The following is an 18,197-nucleotide window of genomic DNA, read 5'->3' as shown; positions in this document are numbered from 1 at the left end:
AGAAGAATGAGCAAATCTGTCCTGGAATAAGTGCAGCCAGAATACTCCTTAGTGAGAATGGGCAGACTTCGTTTCACTTACATGTTATCAGAAGGGATCATTCCCTAAAGAAGGATATCATGCTTGGTAAACTAGAGGGTCAGCAAAAAAAGGGGAAGACCCTCAATGAAATGGACTGACACAGTGGCTGCAATTTTGAACTGAAGCACAGGGAGGACTGTGCAGATAGCGCAGGACCAGTCAGTGTTTTGTTCTGTTGTAAATATATATAAGGTTGGAGCTGACACCACGGCACCTAGCAACTACAACATCTATACCATCTTTAAGAAAGCATCAACAACTGTGATAGCTATTTGTTATCTGCTTTGGTTATTAATCAAATTTTTCTGAATTGGTAACTCAAAGTTGTAAGTTCTGAAGACTAACTCTCTGAATCAAAATGTGCAAAAATTAACTGAATATGGAGTTCCATACTGCCACCACACTCAGCCTGAATACAAAGTACACAGACCATCCAGAAGGTGTGTATGAAATCTTAAATTGTCACCATTAATAGTTAAAACCAAGTCACACTTGGTCAACATACATTCTAACAACCTACTAATTAATAAACTGTAAAAAGAATAAAGAGTCAAGGAATTAACTATACCACAATCAAAATAATAAACTTTTAAAAATCTACATTACCAACAGTTTCCATTTGTCTTAATCTTGCACATTTAGAAATGTATTTTCCTTTAGTAAGGGGGTGTCAATCTTCAATCAATTTGTGTAAGTCAGGGTTCAGCATCATTCAGCACTTTACCAACTTATCTGAAGTAAAATGACAAACTATTATCTAATGCTATCTAATAGCCCTAACTACAAAGAAGTTTCATACTAAACCCAAGATATATATATTGAAAGAGGATGTTAAGTAATTTTATCTGTGAATGCTAGAAAGAAACCACTATTAAAGATACTATGATTTGTATTAGTTTTCTTGGTTCAAAGGTTTAGGATCATGGCTTTATGAATCTAGCCAGTCAGTTGGCCTAAAGTTTTGAGTTTTTTTCAACCTCTTAGTTCAGTGAACAGTGCCTGGGATCTTAAAACCTTGCCACTGGCCACCCAAGAGACAACAATTATACCGGTATCTATTCACCTGGAACAGCAGAGGAAGAAGGAGGCCTAGGAATCCGAAACAAAATGGACTGCAGGTTTAACTGTATCCATGACCTACCTCCCTGCCATGAAACCAGGAAAAAAAATGCATGGCCCAGCTACAATTACTAAACCTTTTGATCAATGATCCAAGATAGATCACGATAGAAAATAAAGGATGGAAACTGGGAAACAGAACTTCAAACGCATATGAGAAGCAGACTTACTGGATCAACTGAGAGATTAGAGGGACCACTACCAACTGGAAATAATCTTTAAATCTTGAAATACAACTATCCTATGAAGCCATTGCTAAACTAAAAAAAAAAAAAAAAAAAAAAAGCTTAGCTGAATTAATAAAGAATATTTGCCTTGAAATAACAAAAGCACAAACAGTAAAATACAAAATAAGTAAACAGGACCTCAAAAAATTTAAAACTTTCATTCACCAAAATGAAAAGAAAAGCCACGGACTAGGAGAATATCTTTGGAAACCACGTATCTGAAAAACTGAAAAGCAAAACCAAACTCACTGCCATCAAGTCAATTCCATCTCATAGCAACCTCCACTGAGTTTCCGAGGCTTTGAATCTTTACAGAAGTAGATCGCCCCATCTTCCTTCCATGGAAGCAGCTGGTACATTTGAACTGCTGACCTTCTGGTTAGCAGCCAAATGCCTTACCCACTACGCCACCAGAGCTCCTTATATATCTGAAAACAATCTAGTAACCAAAATATATATAAAACTTGAACAACTTAGTAATAAAAGGATAAATAACCCAATCATAAAATGGGCAAAGGACTTGAAAAGACATTTAACAGATCAGGACACTCAAATGGCCACCAAGCACATGGGAAGATGTTCAATTTCATTAGTCAAAAGAGAGATGCAAATCAAAACCACAATGAAATATTTCACTCCCATGAGGATGTCAAAAGTTAAAAAAGGAAATTAACAAATGTTGGTGAGGATACGATGTGGGGAAATTGGAATCCTTATCCACTGCTGGCAGGAATGCAAAATCACACAGCCTTTGTGGAAAACAGTGTGATGGTTCCTCTAAATAACTAAAAACAGAAATATATCATACGAATCAGCAATTCTATTCCAAGGTATATACTGAAAAGACTTGAAAGCAGAGATTCAAACAGATGTACACCAATGTTCACTGCAGCACTAGGGCAAAATAGCCAAAAGGTAGGAACAATCTAAATGCCCCTGAAGAGATGAAAGGAAAACAAAACATGCTACATATATACAATGGAATAATGCTCAGCCAATAAAAGAAACGAAGCTTTAATATCTGCTACAACATGGATGGAGGCTGAAGACATTAAGCTGAGTGAAGTAAGTCAATGACAAAAGGACATATATTGTTTGACCTCACTTATGTGTAGAGACTAAAGTTTATTAGTGATTATCAGTGACACGAGGAAAGAGGAAGGGGGATTTAACGGTGATGTACACATCACACTGATTAAGGGTAGGGATGTACAAGTTGTAGAATTGTTGTTAACAAGTTGTACACCTGTAAAAAGTTGAACTGGCAAAAGCTGTGTGACAGATATATTTAAAACAACAACAATATACAACCAAACATGTCACAGAAATTTGATTCCTTGGAGATTTAGGGTCACGGTTTTATGGGACATCCCAGTTAATCGGCCTAATAACTTGTGTAGTGCTTATGTTCTACTTCCTAGTTCATTGCATAGTGCCTGGGATCTTAAAAGCTTGGAAGTGGCGATCCAAGGCACAATAGGTTGTCTCTAATCACCTGTAGCAGTAGCACAAAGAGTCAGGAACAGGAGGATAGCTCTGGTAGTATAGTGCCTGCTGCTAACCAGACAGCTGGCAGTTCAACCCACCAGCCACTCCTTGGAAGGAAGGTTGGGCAATCTACTTCCATAGTGGTACTCCTCGGAAACCCAAGGAGGGGTCACTATGTGTCAGTCTGACTCGATGGCACATAACAACAACAACAACGGAATGTGTAGCTACTTGCCTCCAAAAACAACTGTCTCTTTTGTCACAAAACCAGAAGAAATAGAAGGTGCCTACTTACCATTAATGAACATTTTGATCAAAGATTCAAAAGAAGAATCCTGACCAAAAGGAGGAAAATGCAGAACAAAATTGCAAATTCTCAGGGACTCCAGACTTCTGGAGCTATGAAGGGTAGAAGAACCTCTGAAACGACTGCCCTGAGATAATCTTTAAACCTTAAACTAAAAATACTCCCTGAAGTCATCTTAAAACCAAGCAACAGTTTAGCTTAAATGTTAATTTAAAAAAAAAAAAAAAGGTCAGCCTTGAGCATCATGCTCTTTTAAGAACCAACCACATGGATCAAACAGCAACTCAAAAGATGAGACAGGAGCCTTGTTGTTGTTGTTATTTGCCGTCGAGTCTGCCCCGACTCATAGCGACCCCTCCTTGGGTTTCCGAGGCAGTATCACTACGGAAGTAGGATTGCCCAACCTTCCTTCTGAGGAGTGGCTGGTGGGTTTGAACCGCCAGCCTTCTGGTTAGCAGTCAAGTGCCTTAGGCACTATGCTACCAGAACCAACCACATGGATCAAACAGCAACTCAAAAGATGAGACAGGAACCTTAGGGAGGCGGTAAGTTTATGTTAATGAGGAAATAACAACTCACAAAAGGAGGGTGAGAATGGTTGCACAATGAAAAGTGTAATCAAGTACAAACTGTTGCATTCGTGTATGTTTTACTGCATATATTTTGAACAATAAAATAAAATATACAAGAAAAAAAATAATCACACATAAGGCTTTCCAAAAACGAAAAAAGTCTGCCTTAAACATTGTACTCTTACAAAAACTTAACTATATGAGTTTAAGCTAACAACAGTAAAGCCAAAGCACAGATGAGATCTTTAAGGAACAGAGTTTAAATTAATGGTAATGTAACAATATGTATAGAGAGAATGGTGACAGAATTATGAGGTATGTAACCAATGTCACTGAAATGCATATGTAGAAATTGTAAACAGATGTATGTTTATTTGTATATACTGTCACACACACACAAAAAGATACTATGATTTTTAAGCAGTGTTATCAACATCTGTAAAGCATACTGAAGTGGAAATGGCAAGATATAATTATCACCAGGATCTTTTTACCACATGAACTATTATGAAAGAGGTGTTTCATATGTATTTTTATATAGCTATAAAAAGTATCCTTGTTGAAATAAAAAAAAATTGATATATTAAGTATTATACATTTCAGATTTTGTACTTTGAGGGTTCATAATCTTCCATAAAGGATGAGACATAACATTAAATTGATGACTTGAGAGTAGGTCACATAATCAACTTAACCCAGATGAACATTTGTTGCAGTACTCAATCTGTTGCAGCAATTAACATCTCTTGTACAATCTATAGCTTAACAGCACCAAAGGAATGACTTTAGGCAGGAATGATCAAGGTCTCCAAAAGTGTATTGCACCTAACAGATTTTCCATGAGAAATCAATTCCATGAAATAAAAAAAAAGCACTGCATCAAACATTTTTCTTTACTGTAAATCTTCTCAGAGCCTAAAATACACAACTAAGCTACATGAGACATAGCATTGTGATATTTTTCCAAACTCATTTGACCACAGAACCCTTCCAACCTAATACACTTTGGGAAATACTTACTTAGAAAAACACAGCTGTTTTAGCCCTTCTTTATAACATATACATTAATCAACTAAGGCCACTTCTAGGGTGTGTTTAGTGTAGACACAATTTATGCACATATCATAAATTTGAAATGATGATACAGTGAAATATTAAAAAGTCTCATTTTCTATGTAAAAGTTGAACTGTGTATTTCAAACACTTAAAAATATCCATCAAGAATCATAAATGCAGAGCTGGAGAGTCATGTGAAACCATGCTTATCATACTGCTATACTGCAACAACTCTTCAACAGGTTCAGGGGTACCTGTCAGGACCAGTGTTGGATTTTGCAAGTTTTAAATTAATCAAGATCTTCAAGACCATATCTTAACTATAAGATGCAATCACTACTGTAAGAAATAAAGGACAAGCATCATCCTTTGTGCTGCTGACATAATTTTATTACTCAAATTTTACCATCTGAAGTAAAACGACAATTGGGCATGCATTCTAATCTTGGCCAAGAGAATGGTTTGACAAAGATTCACGGAAAGAATTTGTCCTAGTAACTGGTACACCATGTGATCTGCAGCCTATATGACTACAAGACCACAACTAGATGGTGCCCAGCTACCACTGTCAACCACTCAGAGAGGAATCTATATAAGAGATCCTCCGTAGAGAGGGAGAACAATGTGGAACAAAACTCAAAATCATTTGGAAAAAAATAAGGATACCAGATTTGCTGGTCTGGTAGACTCTGGTGAAACCACTGACACTATGGCCCCTAACTGCCCTTCAGGTCTGGAACTGAACCCACACCTGTGGCTTTCAGCCAAACAAAAGATAGGCATATGAGTTGTACATTTACCTGAGGTAGATACACTCCTTGGAGAGAACAATCATGAGAGAAATAAGGGTTGTTTATGCACAGGGTGACAGCTCAGGGAGCAGGAGTGCATGGAGGGATGGACATAGGGAAGAGGTAATATCAGGAAGAAGTGGGAGGGGAGCTGTTGCCTTGTGGTAAATTGTAGTCAATGTCATGAAACAAAGTATATGTGAACTAAATTTGCTCTGTAGATTTTCACCCAAATCACAATTATTTTTTTTTAAAAAAAAGGAGGGAATGGTTTGATAGGAATTCTGACACAATTAAAATCACTGTCTTTTCCCAGTGCTCAGACTGTGGTCTTGAAATACCATCTATCACCAAAAGAAAGTATGGCTTCTTGTAGAAATGGCTGATACCAGGTTTGGGCCTGGAAAAATCCTTACCATATGAGACCACAAGAAAGTTATCAAAAAGACTGTTGCTGCTGTTCTTAGGTGCCACCGAGTTGGCTCAACTCACAGCGACCCTATGTACACCAGAACAAAACACTGCCCAGTCCTGTGCCAGCCTCACAATTCTTGCTATACCTGAGCCCATCGTTGTAGCCACTGTGTCAATCCATCTCATTGAGGGCCTTCCCCTTCTTCATTGACCCTCCACTTTACCAAGCATGATATCCTTCTCCAGGGCATGTTCCCTTCTGACAACATGACCAAAGTTGGTGAGACGAAGTTTGGCCATTCTCGCTTCAAAGGAGCATTCCGGCTGCACTTATTCTAAGACATGGTACTTCCAGTATTCTTTACCAACACCACAACTCAAAAGCATGACCTTTTCTTTGGTTTTCCTTATTCACTGTCCAGCTCTCACACACATATGAGGCAACTGACATTCCATGTTCTGAGTATTAATGGATGTTTACAGCTGTTTTGCTTACCTCCATCCACATCATGAAGGTTGGCTTTACTCTGAGGAGGCAGCTCTTCCCCAGCTGTATCTGAAGCGCCTTCTGACCTGAGCAGCTCATCTTCCAGCATTATACTGGACAATGTTTCAGGGATATTCATCAAGTTTTCCAGCAGTATATCAGACAGTGTTTCACTGCTATTCCTAAGGTTCTCACTGGCCAATTCTTTGAGAAGTGTATGGCCCCTTCCTTCTTCCCATTCTGTCTTAGTCTGGAAGCTCCGCTGAAATCTGTCCACCATGGGTGACCCTGCTGGTATTGCAAATACCGCTGGCACAACCTCTAGCCTCAGAGCAACACACAAGCTACCACAATATGACAAACTGACAGACAAGTGGTGGTATCAAAGACTAGGGCAAAAAAAAACACACAGGAACCAATCTGAAGAAGCTGTTACTAGGTCATGTGAGCACCAGTAAGGATAATACCTAAAAGCAGTAGAAACACTAATGTGTTTAAATCCCTAAGTTTAAAATAATACAAAAGGGAGGGAGACAGGAAAACTATGTATCATCAGAGGGATACCTGTAAACTAATTTCTTGAAAACCTGTAACTAAGACTCAAAAGACTCAGGCATTTTTCCTGCCTTTATAAATTCTGATCACTGAATAAGCAAATATTAGATGAAGGAAAGCCTCTCTTTATACAAGTATTCTAGCTAACAAATAAAGTAGGAATAACAGAGCATCATCATTATGCAACCTATAATGAACTGATGGACCTACATCAGACTTCTGCAACCATAGCACTACTGTAAGTTTGGACCAGATAATTGTTTTGTTTTGGTTTGGGAGAGAGGGGTTTGCCCTGTTCATTGCAGGATGTTTTAATATTAATAGCATCCTAGACCTAGAGAAACTAGACATCGGTAGCCCTCCCATACATCCACCCTCACAGCTGTTACTACCAAAATGTCTCTAGATATTGTCGTTATCCCCTGGGACACAAAATCAACTGTGGCTGAAAGCCACTCATCTACACATTGTGCATCAATGACTTCTAACTCTGCTCTCTCACACACCACAAAAAGACATTATTTGCTTCCTTAAGAAAACACATTATCACCTATGAAGCAGTCCTGCCCCAATGCCCCGCTCCCGCTCACCAAAAACAAATCTAAATTTAATCAAGCCTCTTCCAATTTAGGAAGAAAATATCAAGGACGGGGAAAAAGTTAAATGACGTTAAAAGGATGTAATCAGCAAAATCTAGACTATGGGAAACTGTGCAATAAATCCAGTTTCCTCAATAATTTGCAAAAGCAAAAGAAAGAAGGAACCGATAGATGAAAAGACTTAGATCAACCAACAGCAGCACATTGACTTTATTCTGATCATGATTCAAACCAACTGCAATTTTTAAATGACATTTGTGAGACAATTAGGAATTTGAATGCTGCCTGGATCATTTGGTGTTAATTAATTATTAAATTTTAAAGGCATAATAACGGTATTGTGGTTAAATTCTTCTTTTTAAAAAGTTCTTATTTTGAGGAGACATGCAAGTTATAGATGAAATTATGTCTTAGATTTGCCCAAAAATAATGATGTGGAAAGTGGTAAAGGTTAAATGAAGTAAGATTAACCTCAAGATGGTAACTGTTAAAGGTGGCAAAAGGATCACTGCCTACTTTTCTATATGCTTAAAATTTTCTAAAATAGGAGTGAGGGAAGATGGAGGAATAGGCAGACAAGTGACACAGACCCTCTTCAACAAAGAAAAGAAAAAACAATTGACAGAGATACAGAAGATAATCCTGGAACCCTGAGCTTTGAAAGGAACTATACAGAAGTGGATTAGGCACCAAGTAGTGGAAAAACCTGAACAAAAACAGTGAGTACAGAGATGGCTGGAGCTGCAGACTGTCAGCTACTCTGACGGGACCAACTGCCTGAATATTTCCAAGTGGTGTTGGGACCTGAGAATTGACCTAAAGATCAGTCCCAGTCACCAACGGCTGCAGGAACAACTGCTCTGGTGGTCTTAGACTAGGAAGGGAAACAGCAAGGAGGGAGACAACCTGAGCTGTGGACTTCGTTGTTCGGAGGGCGCAGCCACTTTGTTTACACGTGGTAGCCATTGTGGATATTTAAAGTGACCGAGGGCGCAGCCATTTTGAATGTTTATAAGTGGCAACCATTTTGAATTTTAAAGTGATAGCATTCTCCAGGGACCTAAGAACAGGCTCTGTTTGTCAGGGTCAGCAAGGACATACTAGAGGCTGACAAAGGAAAGGAGACAGGTGGTGAGTGTATAAGTCTTGTCAACTAGTAAATAGAGGAGCACAGCACAGTACGCTGCCTGTACAGATAACATACAAAAAAAAACAAAGAAAACAAAAATTGTGGGCAAGTCACTCCAACATATAATCACCAATTAAATATAAACACAAAAACGTCACAATGCCTCAGAGACAACAGAGCATCACAGACCACACAAAGAAGCAAGATAAAGCAGGAGAAACAAGGGACCAGGATATACACCCAAAACACATCCCTGAGGAAGATGCAGCATTGGAACTCCCTGATAAGGAATTCAAAATAATTATATTTTGGTATCTTCAAAGGATTGAGAGATAGACCAAGGAAAACACAGGCAAAACCCTAGAAGAATTTTGGAAGAAAATAAGGACAAAATGACAAAATAAATGAAAAATTAGAAATGATTCTAAATCTACAGATAGAAATCCAGAAGATTAATACTAAACTGTCAGACATAGACAACACACTGAAAGGGCAAAGGAGTAGAATTGATGCAATGGAAGACAGAATTAATGAAATTGAAGACAAATATCTGAATACTTCTTTGGAAAGGAATCAATGAGAAAAAAGATCAAAACAAAATGAAGAAAGCCTAAGGTTCATGTGGCATACCATCAAAAGGAATAAACTATGTGTTGTTGGAATTCCAGAACAGGAAGAGAAAAATGAAACCACTGAGAAAATTGTCCAAGATTTGTTGGAGGAGAACTTCCCTGATATGATGAAAGATGAGAATATATCCATTCAGGAAGTCCAACGAATCCCAAACAGGATAGACCCCGAAAGAAAATCACCCAGACATATCATCATCAGACTCACCAAAACCAAAGACAAAGAAAGATTCATGCAAGCAACACGGGAAAAGCGAAAAGTTACCTACAAGGGGCAACCAATAAGACTAAGCTCAGATTTCTCAACAGAGACCATGCAAGCGAGAAGACAATAGTATAGTATATATAAACACTGAAAGAGAAAAATTTCCAACCAAGAACTATGTACCCAGCAAAACTGTCCCTCAAATACGATGGTGAAATTAGGACATTTCCAGATAAGCAGAAGTTAAGGGAATTTGTTAAAACCAGACCAACCTTACAAGAGATGCTAAAGGGAGCCCTTTAGCAACAACAGCCAACAACAACTGACCATTAACACACATGATGATATAACCCCAAAACCAACCCAGCTATGGAAGTATCCTAAGTAAATAAGCCTACAAGATTGTAAACAGGGAACCATAGATACCAACCAACAAATGAGGACAACTACAAACCAAAAAGAGGGAAAAAAAAAATCTGTGTCATTATAGAACTTCTAGATGGTAGAGAAATCAAGACAACTACAAGATCGAATGGACTGTTCTACACTTGGGAAGAAAACTCTCAATCACAGGGTAACCTCAAAGAAAAATGATAAACCTTCACATTACAATAAAAAAGAGAACCAGCATAAATATTCAGCAAATACTAAAACAATAGCAATGAAGGAAGTAATAAAATGATTCATACACAAAACAAGCTCAGCATAGAAAATTATATGGAACAAAGAAATCGACACAATGAAAAAGCACATGACAAAAATGACAGCAACAAATTCATATTTGCCAATAATTACATATCTGGCAAGGGACTTATCTCTACAACTGATGGAAAACTCCAATGCCTCAACACCAAAGGAATTAACAATCCAATTGAAAAATGGACAGAAGACATGGATAGACATTTCACCAAGGAGAATATTCAGGTGGTCAGCTAATACATGAAAAGATGCTCACAATCATTGGCCATCAGAGAGATGTAAATCAAAACAACAATGAGATATACTGTCTCACCCAGTACTGATGGCAAAGTTCAATGAGACAGAAAATAACAAATGCTGGTGGGGATGTGGAAAGATTGGGACTCTCATACACTGCTTGTGTGACTATGAAGTGACACAACTACTGTGTCAAGCAATATGGCAATTCCTTAGAAAGTTGGAATTGGAGATACCATTTGACCCAGAGATTCCATTCCTAGGTATATAGCCTAGAGAAGTGAGAGCCAGGATAGGAACAGATACATGGATGCTCATGTTCATCACAGCACTATTTACAACAGCAAAAAGATGGAAACAACCTATGTGCCCATCAGCAGAAGAGTGGATGACCAAACTATGGTACATACATACAATGGAATGCTATACAGCACTAAAGAATAATGTAGAGTCTACCAAATACCACATAATACGGTTGAACTTGGAGGACATTATGCTGAGTGAAATAAGTCAATCACAGAAGGACAAATATAGTATTAGTTCATTGTTGTGGAGGGTCAAGGAAAAGTTTATATATGGAGGAAAACTTGGTTGCCAGAGGTGAGAGGGGAGGGAACATTGGGAAAAAAAAAAAAAATTCATTGACCCATGTCACTGTAATTTTGTGTATTTCACTGTACATAAATTATATTTCAATAAAATGCATTAAAAAAAATTATACAGCAGGTATGCCTGACTAGGCTCAATTATAGCATTCCAGCCCTTTTCAGACATTAATCTCAAATTCCTAGCCAGAAAATAACAGAAACCTAGATGACAGAGTCAGATCTAGCTACGTTTATTAAAAGGTTGTTAAAAAATACCATAAATTCAAGCAAGAAAACATCCAAATGTATTTTGAAACAACAACAACAAAAAAAGTCAACCTGACAACATGGTGTTATGTGTTCTTGGTTCTAATAATAAGAGCTGTGCAAGCTATGTATTAGCTTCCTGGTAGCTTTGGCAAAAGGTAAAACAAAATCCAAATGGGAAACAAAAACATGTAATCATTCACTAGTTGACAGTAAGAATATACACATATACACACATATTCCCTGACAGTATATAATAGTGTCGGCTTTTGTTTTCAGCAAATACCTCAAAATAGCTATCTAAAAAGCCTAAAAAATTCAATAAATAATTTGGTTAACAGCAATTACCATTCAGAAACTGTCATTTCAGCACACCCTGAAAGATTAACAGAGTAATCAAACCCATGTATCAAAATTTTACTTTTCAATAGAGCAAACAGACCCCATATCAAAGCAAAGCAATAGCCATGTCAGAGGATAACCAAACTGTGCCAAACCATGTTATTTATTCATTATTTTCACATATACTAAGTCACCAAAAAGAGATTTATGTCTCCAGTTCCTCCTATAAACCCCAGCACAGGAAATACTCAAATCTGCATTCCAGAAGGGGAACAGGGAAGGTGATCACAACCCACTGTATACATTCATAAACAACTGGATTTTTAAACTACACACATATCCATCAGTCCCCCAAATTTTATTTGCCCCAAGCTAATTAATAAGCAATGTAAAGATTATTTACTAAAGAATAAAATCAAATGGATATTGACCAAAAACAAAAGTTTGCAAAATACCTGGGAATAATCAGACCTGGAATAAACTCCATATATATGTAAATTAAATCAGCTCCTTTATCCCAAAACTGCTGGTATATGGTTGCCAGAGAGTTTATGTCTCTTATTTGATTGTATGTATGTGTATATGTCTCATTCAAAGGAAAAAAAAAAAAAAACCTCTGAGTGGTTAAGTGGTAAAAATTTGACAGAATTAAGATTCCTTTTCCAATATGCAGCTGGTATTAAAAGCATTTCTTTCTTCATGGATTAAAAGTTATAAAATGAAAAATGCATATAAATTTTTTTAAAAACTGCACCCCCCCCAAGCCAAAAGCAACCAATAAACTAATTTCAAACTGATTCAAAGTTTAACAGCTTCCATTTTCCTTATGTTCATATATGTCCTACTTACCAATTTATCATTTTCATTGGGCATTTCAAATACACATCTCAATTTAGAGTCCATTAATTCTTCAGGTTTTGCCTCTTTCCACTAGAAACAAACAAAAACCAAATATGAGACATAAGAGGTATGATCATGGCAAACAGGCTTCGCCTCAAGGGGCAATTAAAGGATTAGTAGCAGCTGCTGAAAGCAGTGGTGAGAAGTCTATGGCTCAGCCAGAACTCACTAATATACTTTCTTTGCATTGATCGCAATACTAAATTAGTATTAAAAAGAGTTACTAACATTATCTATTAAAATCACAGTAACGCTTCTAGCCATTACAGGACATTTTTCTTAGTAGTGGTGCTCCTTATTTTCAACAAATGTCTTTTCAAAATTAGTAGGCTCTCTATTGAGAGGTAAACAAAACACACACTTTAAACAAATTCCCCAAAATAAATTCTGTCCAAACTCTACACTTACCACAGCTTCCATATCTGAAGTGTTTGGTGGAGCAAAAATTGTTTGTACCATAAACTTATGTTTACTCTTCTCATTTGGATCATAGTCAAAAGGCTGTAGCATTACTAAATAAGAAGAAAGAACACATTACATTGTCTTCTGTGTGTGTATGCCTCTTACTGTTCCATATTATCTCCTTCACATTATGCGAAAAAAATAAAATAAAAAAACCAGCATGGGTTCAAGAAATCAAACACTGGATTATTTACATTAAGACTCCAAAAGCAACTTGATGATTCTAATTTTTAAACTGTCAACCTTTCTGATCTGCTAAGTCTTAAACAATAAATTTAGTTCAGAAATTTTTCAAAACTTTGCAAAAATTAATTATTATAATGACCAGAAGCTCAAATAAATCTTATTATTATTAAAATTAGTTGTAATATCAATTTAGGCTTCATTTCTATATTTAGTAATAATATATTTTAAAGTTAGACAACTGAGGTATATTCAAAGAAGAAACAATAACTTAAAAACTATCATTATTAATATTTTGATACAAATTAATTTTTCTAAAATGAATTTTAAATAAAGATCTATTCAAGAAAAATATCAATTTGTTTCAATTTGATTATAAAAACAAGTATAGAAGAAAAGCAGGTATCTTCATAAATTCTGGATTAGAGCCCCATTTTTTCTAAGCATTTGATTTTTCAGTAGTCTATAAAGAGTTTTTAGACGCTCCCTCTGGATATAAGTCACCCTAAATTTATGTAATATAAATTCAAGAGACTATGGAGAACTATACCAAATATTGTATTATGAAAATTTTCCCTGACACTATTTAGATTATTTCTAAAGCATATAAGATAGTGTCAACATTTTCATAAAGACACATGAAATTAAGAAAGTATAAGAAATATCAATTTTCTAAGAAAAGTTTACATATAAGGTATGATTGAAAAGTCTTAATTAAGTCCCATCATGGGTAAAAATATTTTCAAAGGTAGCCAAATATACAGGGGCAGAAAAGGCACAAGATAAATGCCACTGACTCAAAATAAAGCCCACTCAAATTCCATTAACATCTTTCACTGAGCAATCACTGTAGGCTAATTGATATTTACCAAAAATGTGAGAATAAACAGAGTTATAACTTTATGACAATTAAAATCTAATTAAGGTTGTAGACCATATAACATGAAAGACAATTTTAAAATATGTATAAAAAAGGAGAGAGAAAAAATGATCACGTAGTAGAGAGAGTTAATTAGGTAAATAAATGTAGCTAGAGAAAGAAAGCATAGTTCAAGTGACTCCTTATATGTAAAAGTAGTACACTAAATCTGAGGACACACTGTGCAAATAGTTTGGAGTTTTTAATCAGTCAGATGTTCAATACAAGAGGTTTATGTGGGAGAAAGTACTTTTAAAAGTTTAAAGTTTCTTAAGAAATATTAATATAACAAAATTTCCACAATCCTCAAAGAAGTCATTACTGGTTCTGGTAGCATAGTGCCTAAGGCACTTGACTGCTAACCAGAAGGCTGGAGGTTCAAACCCACCAGCCACTCCTCAGAAGTAAGGCTGGACAATCTACTTAGTGATACTGCCTCGGAAACCCAAGCAGAGGTCGCTGTGAGTTGGGTCCAACTCGACAGGACATAACAGCAACAACAACAAGAGGTATAACCGCACCAAAAACTCTTTTTAATCATGTGGATAAAAATTATTTTTTCTTCTTCCAATGTAGCTAAAGGCTTAGCTAACATCTTATTTCCCATCCATTTTTCCCAGGAGCTGCTGAAATGAACTAAGGTATCAACAAACAAATATGAAGCATTCCCCCACAGGCCACCTGACCTCTTGATTCACTAAAACCATCACTTCTAGGGCCACCTAGCACTGACATTTTGGCTATTCTTACCGAGGGAGGATTTAGTATCACTAAGAACCCTAAGGTCTTTTATTGTCCTTACAGTCAGAATTAGAATATTTCACTCCTAAATATGCTCAACGGATCTGCTCTAGGCTCTCAGTCTTCCTATAATTTGTCATTATTAATCTGCTAAACGGAAGGAAGATTGGACCATCTACTTCTGTAGTGATACTGCCTGAGAAACCCAAGGAGGGGTTGCTATGAGTCAGATCCGACTCAACGGCAGTGAGTTTGGTTTTTTTTTTTGTTTGTTTTGTGGGCTTAGAAACCAGAAAACTGATATATAATTCTTATAATATCTTAGGTGCCCTTACCAAGATCACCCAAGCAGGTTTGTTTTTGTTTCTATTTTAAAAAAAAATAAAATAAAATACACATATGTCCAGGCCATGTTACCAGAGATTCTGATGGGGAGAAGTCTATGCATGTTCATGCTACCCATGGTACAAGGACACAGAGTGGGAGATAAGAACTATAGCTATAAAGTAAGAGTAAATAATGGTCTCTGTAGGATATATACTTTCTCATACTTATTTCCTATTTCTCAGCTATGTTAGATGATATAGTTAAAAGAGTATTGTTTTGGGCTTTAAGAAAAGAAAGAATAGTTTGTAACACTAACTATGACATCAGCATAGACCCCCAACAGCAGGAGTGAGCAAGCCATATATGGAAGGAATCAAAACTATGTATGTCTTCTACTATAAGTAAACACATAAAGGGGTAATAAAGTTTTCAAGTGCAAAACACTTGGCACTTACAATGAATGAAAAGTAGAAAGACTCATCTGATTTATTTTATAATAGGCAATAAAGAGATACTATATATTTGGAAGCAAAAGAATTAGAAAAATACTTCTGTAGCTCCATGTAATACATAATAAGCTAGAGATCTGAATGAAATCAGTCATAAAAACACGGTCCAATATTTCAAGACAAAAAGGGCAGTAATTGCAGTAGTCGACTACAAAAAAGAATAGATCGAAAAAATTTTAACTGCTAATAACACCTCCCATAAGGATAAAAGGTAAAAGTGAGAAATTTCAGGCCAGTTTGCACAGGTAAGATAACAGAAGGACATTATTAAAGGCAAAGCCAGAATAACTATTTCCTTCCCTTCACAGCAAACCCTATTAATTAAACCAAATTAAATAAAATCATAAAATGTCAAAATTTAAAACTCAGAGTATGAATTGCTACCTGAAACAGTCACAGACAACCCTGGATCAATAATTCCACTGTTGGGCCTCACACAGTACCGACGAGGAGCTGTAGTCTTCACTTTGAAACACACTTTTCTATCCGACGGATTTCTCAATTTAAGATTTGTAGTGACTACATCTGTGAAGGGGCCTGTAAGGTTCAAAAATGAAAAAGAAATTTTAACTATAGTCACAACTTTAAATAGAGCAGAATTCAAAACTGAATATATATTCTATCAATTTATTTAAAGTATTATTAAAGTCTATATACATAAATTTAATAATGGGTTAAGTGTGCTTTCTCATTACAAATTTTATTTTCTTCATCTCTTACCATATTTTACAAAATTTGCACAGTGAACACGTATTATCTCTAATTATAATTGTCTTTTAAAAGTTTCAATCTATGACATAAACTTACAATTTATTACAGTATTGAAGATATCAGAATTTTCCAGTGGTCTGTAAACCAGTGCCAACCTTCACCTCAACTAGGTTTCATTCAATCATTCACCCATTCAAATATTTGCTACGTGTTTATTATGTGCACTGTGACATATACTCCAGATGCAAAGTTTCTAAGCTTTGGTTACTAGTCCAAAAGCATAAAGTTGCAAAACAAAGCGGAAAACCCAAATCTAAAACCAACTTACATGGAATTAATTCCAACTCACAGCTACCTTACAGGACAGGGTAGAATAGCCCCATAGAGTTTCCAAGGCCGTAAATTTTTACAGAAACCTACTACTACATCTTCCTTGCACTGAGAAGCTGGTGAGTTCGAAACACCAACCTTTTGGTTAGCAGCCAATCACTGTGGCAACAGAGCTCCTGAAAAGATGATGCAGTCCTGCCAAAATTAACTAAATCCTAAATCTGTATATTCTTCTTTTTTAAAAAGAGGAAAAAATACAATAGTAATTTTGCTCTTGGTTGAAGAAAAACCTGTATAGATCTTATAGATTGATTTATGCAACAAAATGAGTATCTGTTCATTTCGAAACAGAATATGAAGGAATGTGCCAGTGGGAAACAATAATCATACTTCTATTACAAAAGCAATTTTCAATGGTTCTAAAAACAACTGGTTTTAAGCTATACTTTTTTAAAAAGCCAGAAGGCTAAAATCAGGTAACTATTATAAAGGCAATCTTTAAAATACTTTTCTTAAACAAGACTAACCATGTCTCTCAAAATTTTAAAGTATTTCTATCACAGAAGCCGAGATTGAGAAAATTACTTGTTGTTAGATGCCATAGTCTGTACTAACTCATAGTGACCTTATATACAAAAGAACAAAACACTGCCCAGTCCTGTGTCATCTTCACAATCATTGCTATGTTTGAGCCTATTACTACAGCCATTATCCAACCATTTATTTCAGATACATTACCCATTTTATTGTATACTGGAAAATTATGAGACAAAACCCAGGAGTGGAACAAAAAAATACAGCCATACCCTAGAGATACTGCAGGTTCGTTTTCAGACCACTACAATAAAGCAAATTACATTAATTTTTTGGTTTCCCAGTGCATATAAATGTTATCTTTACGTTAATAATCTGGAACAAAACTAAAAATCTTAAAAAAGTCCAAGCTTACTGGTCTGATAGAAACTGGTGAAAAACCCTGAGACTATGGCTCCTACTGACCCTTCAGGCCTGGAACTGAACTTACTCCTGTGGCTTAAAGCCAGACAATAGGCAGACTTTCAAGGTGGACATTTACACCAGGTAGATAAACTCCTTAGATCAACCATGGGAGATCAAAAGGGCAGCACTTGCACAGGGAGACAGCTCAGAAGGCAGGAACGCATAGAAAAGAAGGACATAGGGAAAAGGTGGAACCACAGAGAGGAACTAAGAGAGCTATTATATTATAGGGATTGTAGTCAATGTCATGAAACAAAACGTATATGGATTGTTGAACGGAAAATGAATTTGCTCTGTAAACTTTTACCCGAATCACAATTAAAAT

General features: G+C 36.2%; 1 protein-coding gene across 1 annotated transcript in view; it reads right to left on the bottom strand.

The window, feature by feature from the left end:
• The window catches only part of VAPA (VAMP associated protein A), a 53,846-nt gene that overhangs the window by 13,447 nt on the left and 22,202 nt on the right, over nt 1-18,197 (bottom strand). Inside the window, exons 2-4 of the mRNA XM_007948912.1 lie at nt 16,217-16,369; nt 13,100-13,203; nt 12,641-12,721 (exon numbers count right to left, since the gene is read on the bottom strand). Of these exons, the coding sequence (XP_007947103.1) occupies nt 12,641-12,721; nt 13,100-13,203; nt 16,217-16,369 (338 nt within the window). The remainder of the gene's footprint in view (nt 1-12,640; nt 12,722-13,099; nt 13,204-16,216; nt 16,370-18,197) is intronic.

The sequence above is a fragment of the Orycteropus afer genome, unplaced genomic scaffold (genome assembly GCF_000298275.1).
Source record: "Orycteropus afer afer isolate SDZICR_OR568_19922 unplaced genomic scaffold, OryAfe1.0 scaffold00232, whole genome shotgun sequence".
NCBI lineage: Eukaryota > Metazoa > Chordata > Mammalia > Tubulidentata > Orycteropodidae > Orycteropus > Orycteropus afer.
This window is presented reverse-complemented; position numbering and strand designations above follow the sequence as displayed.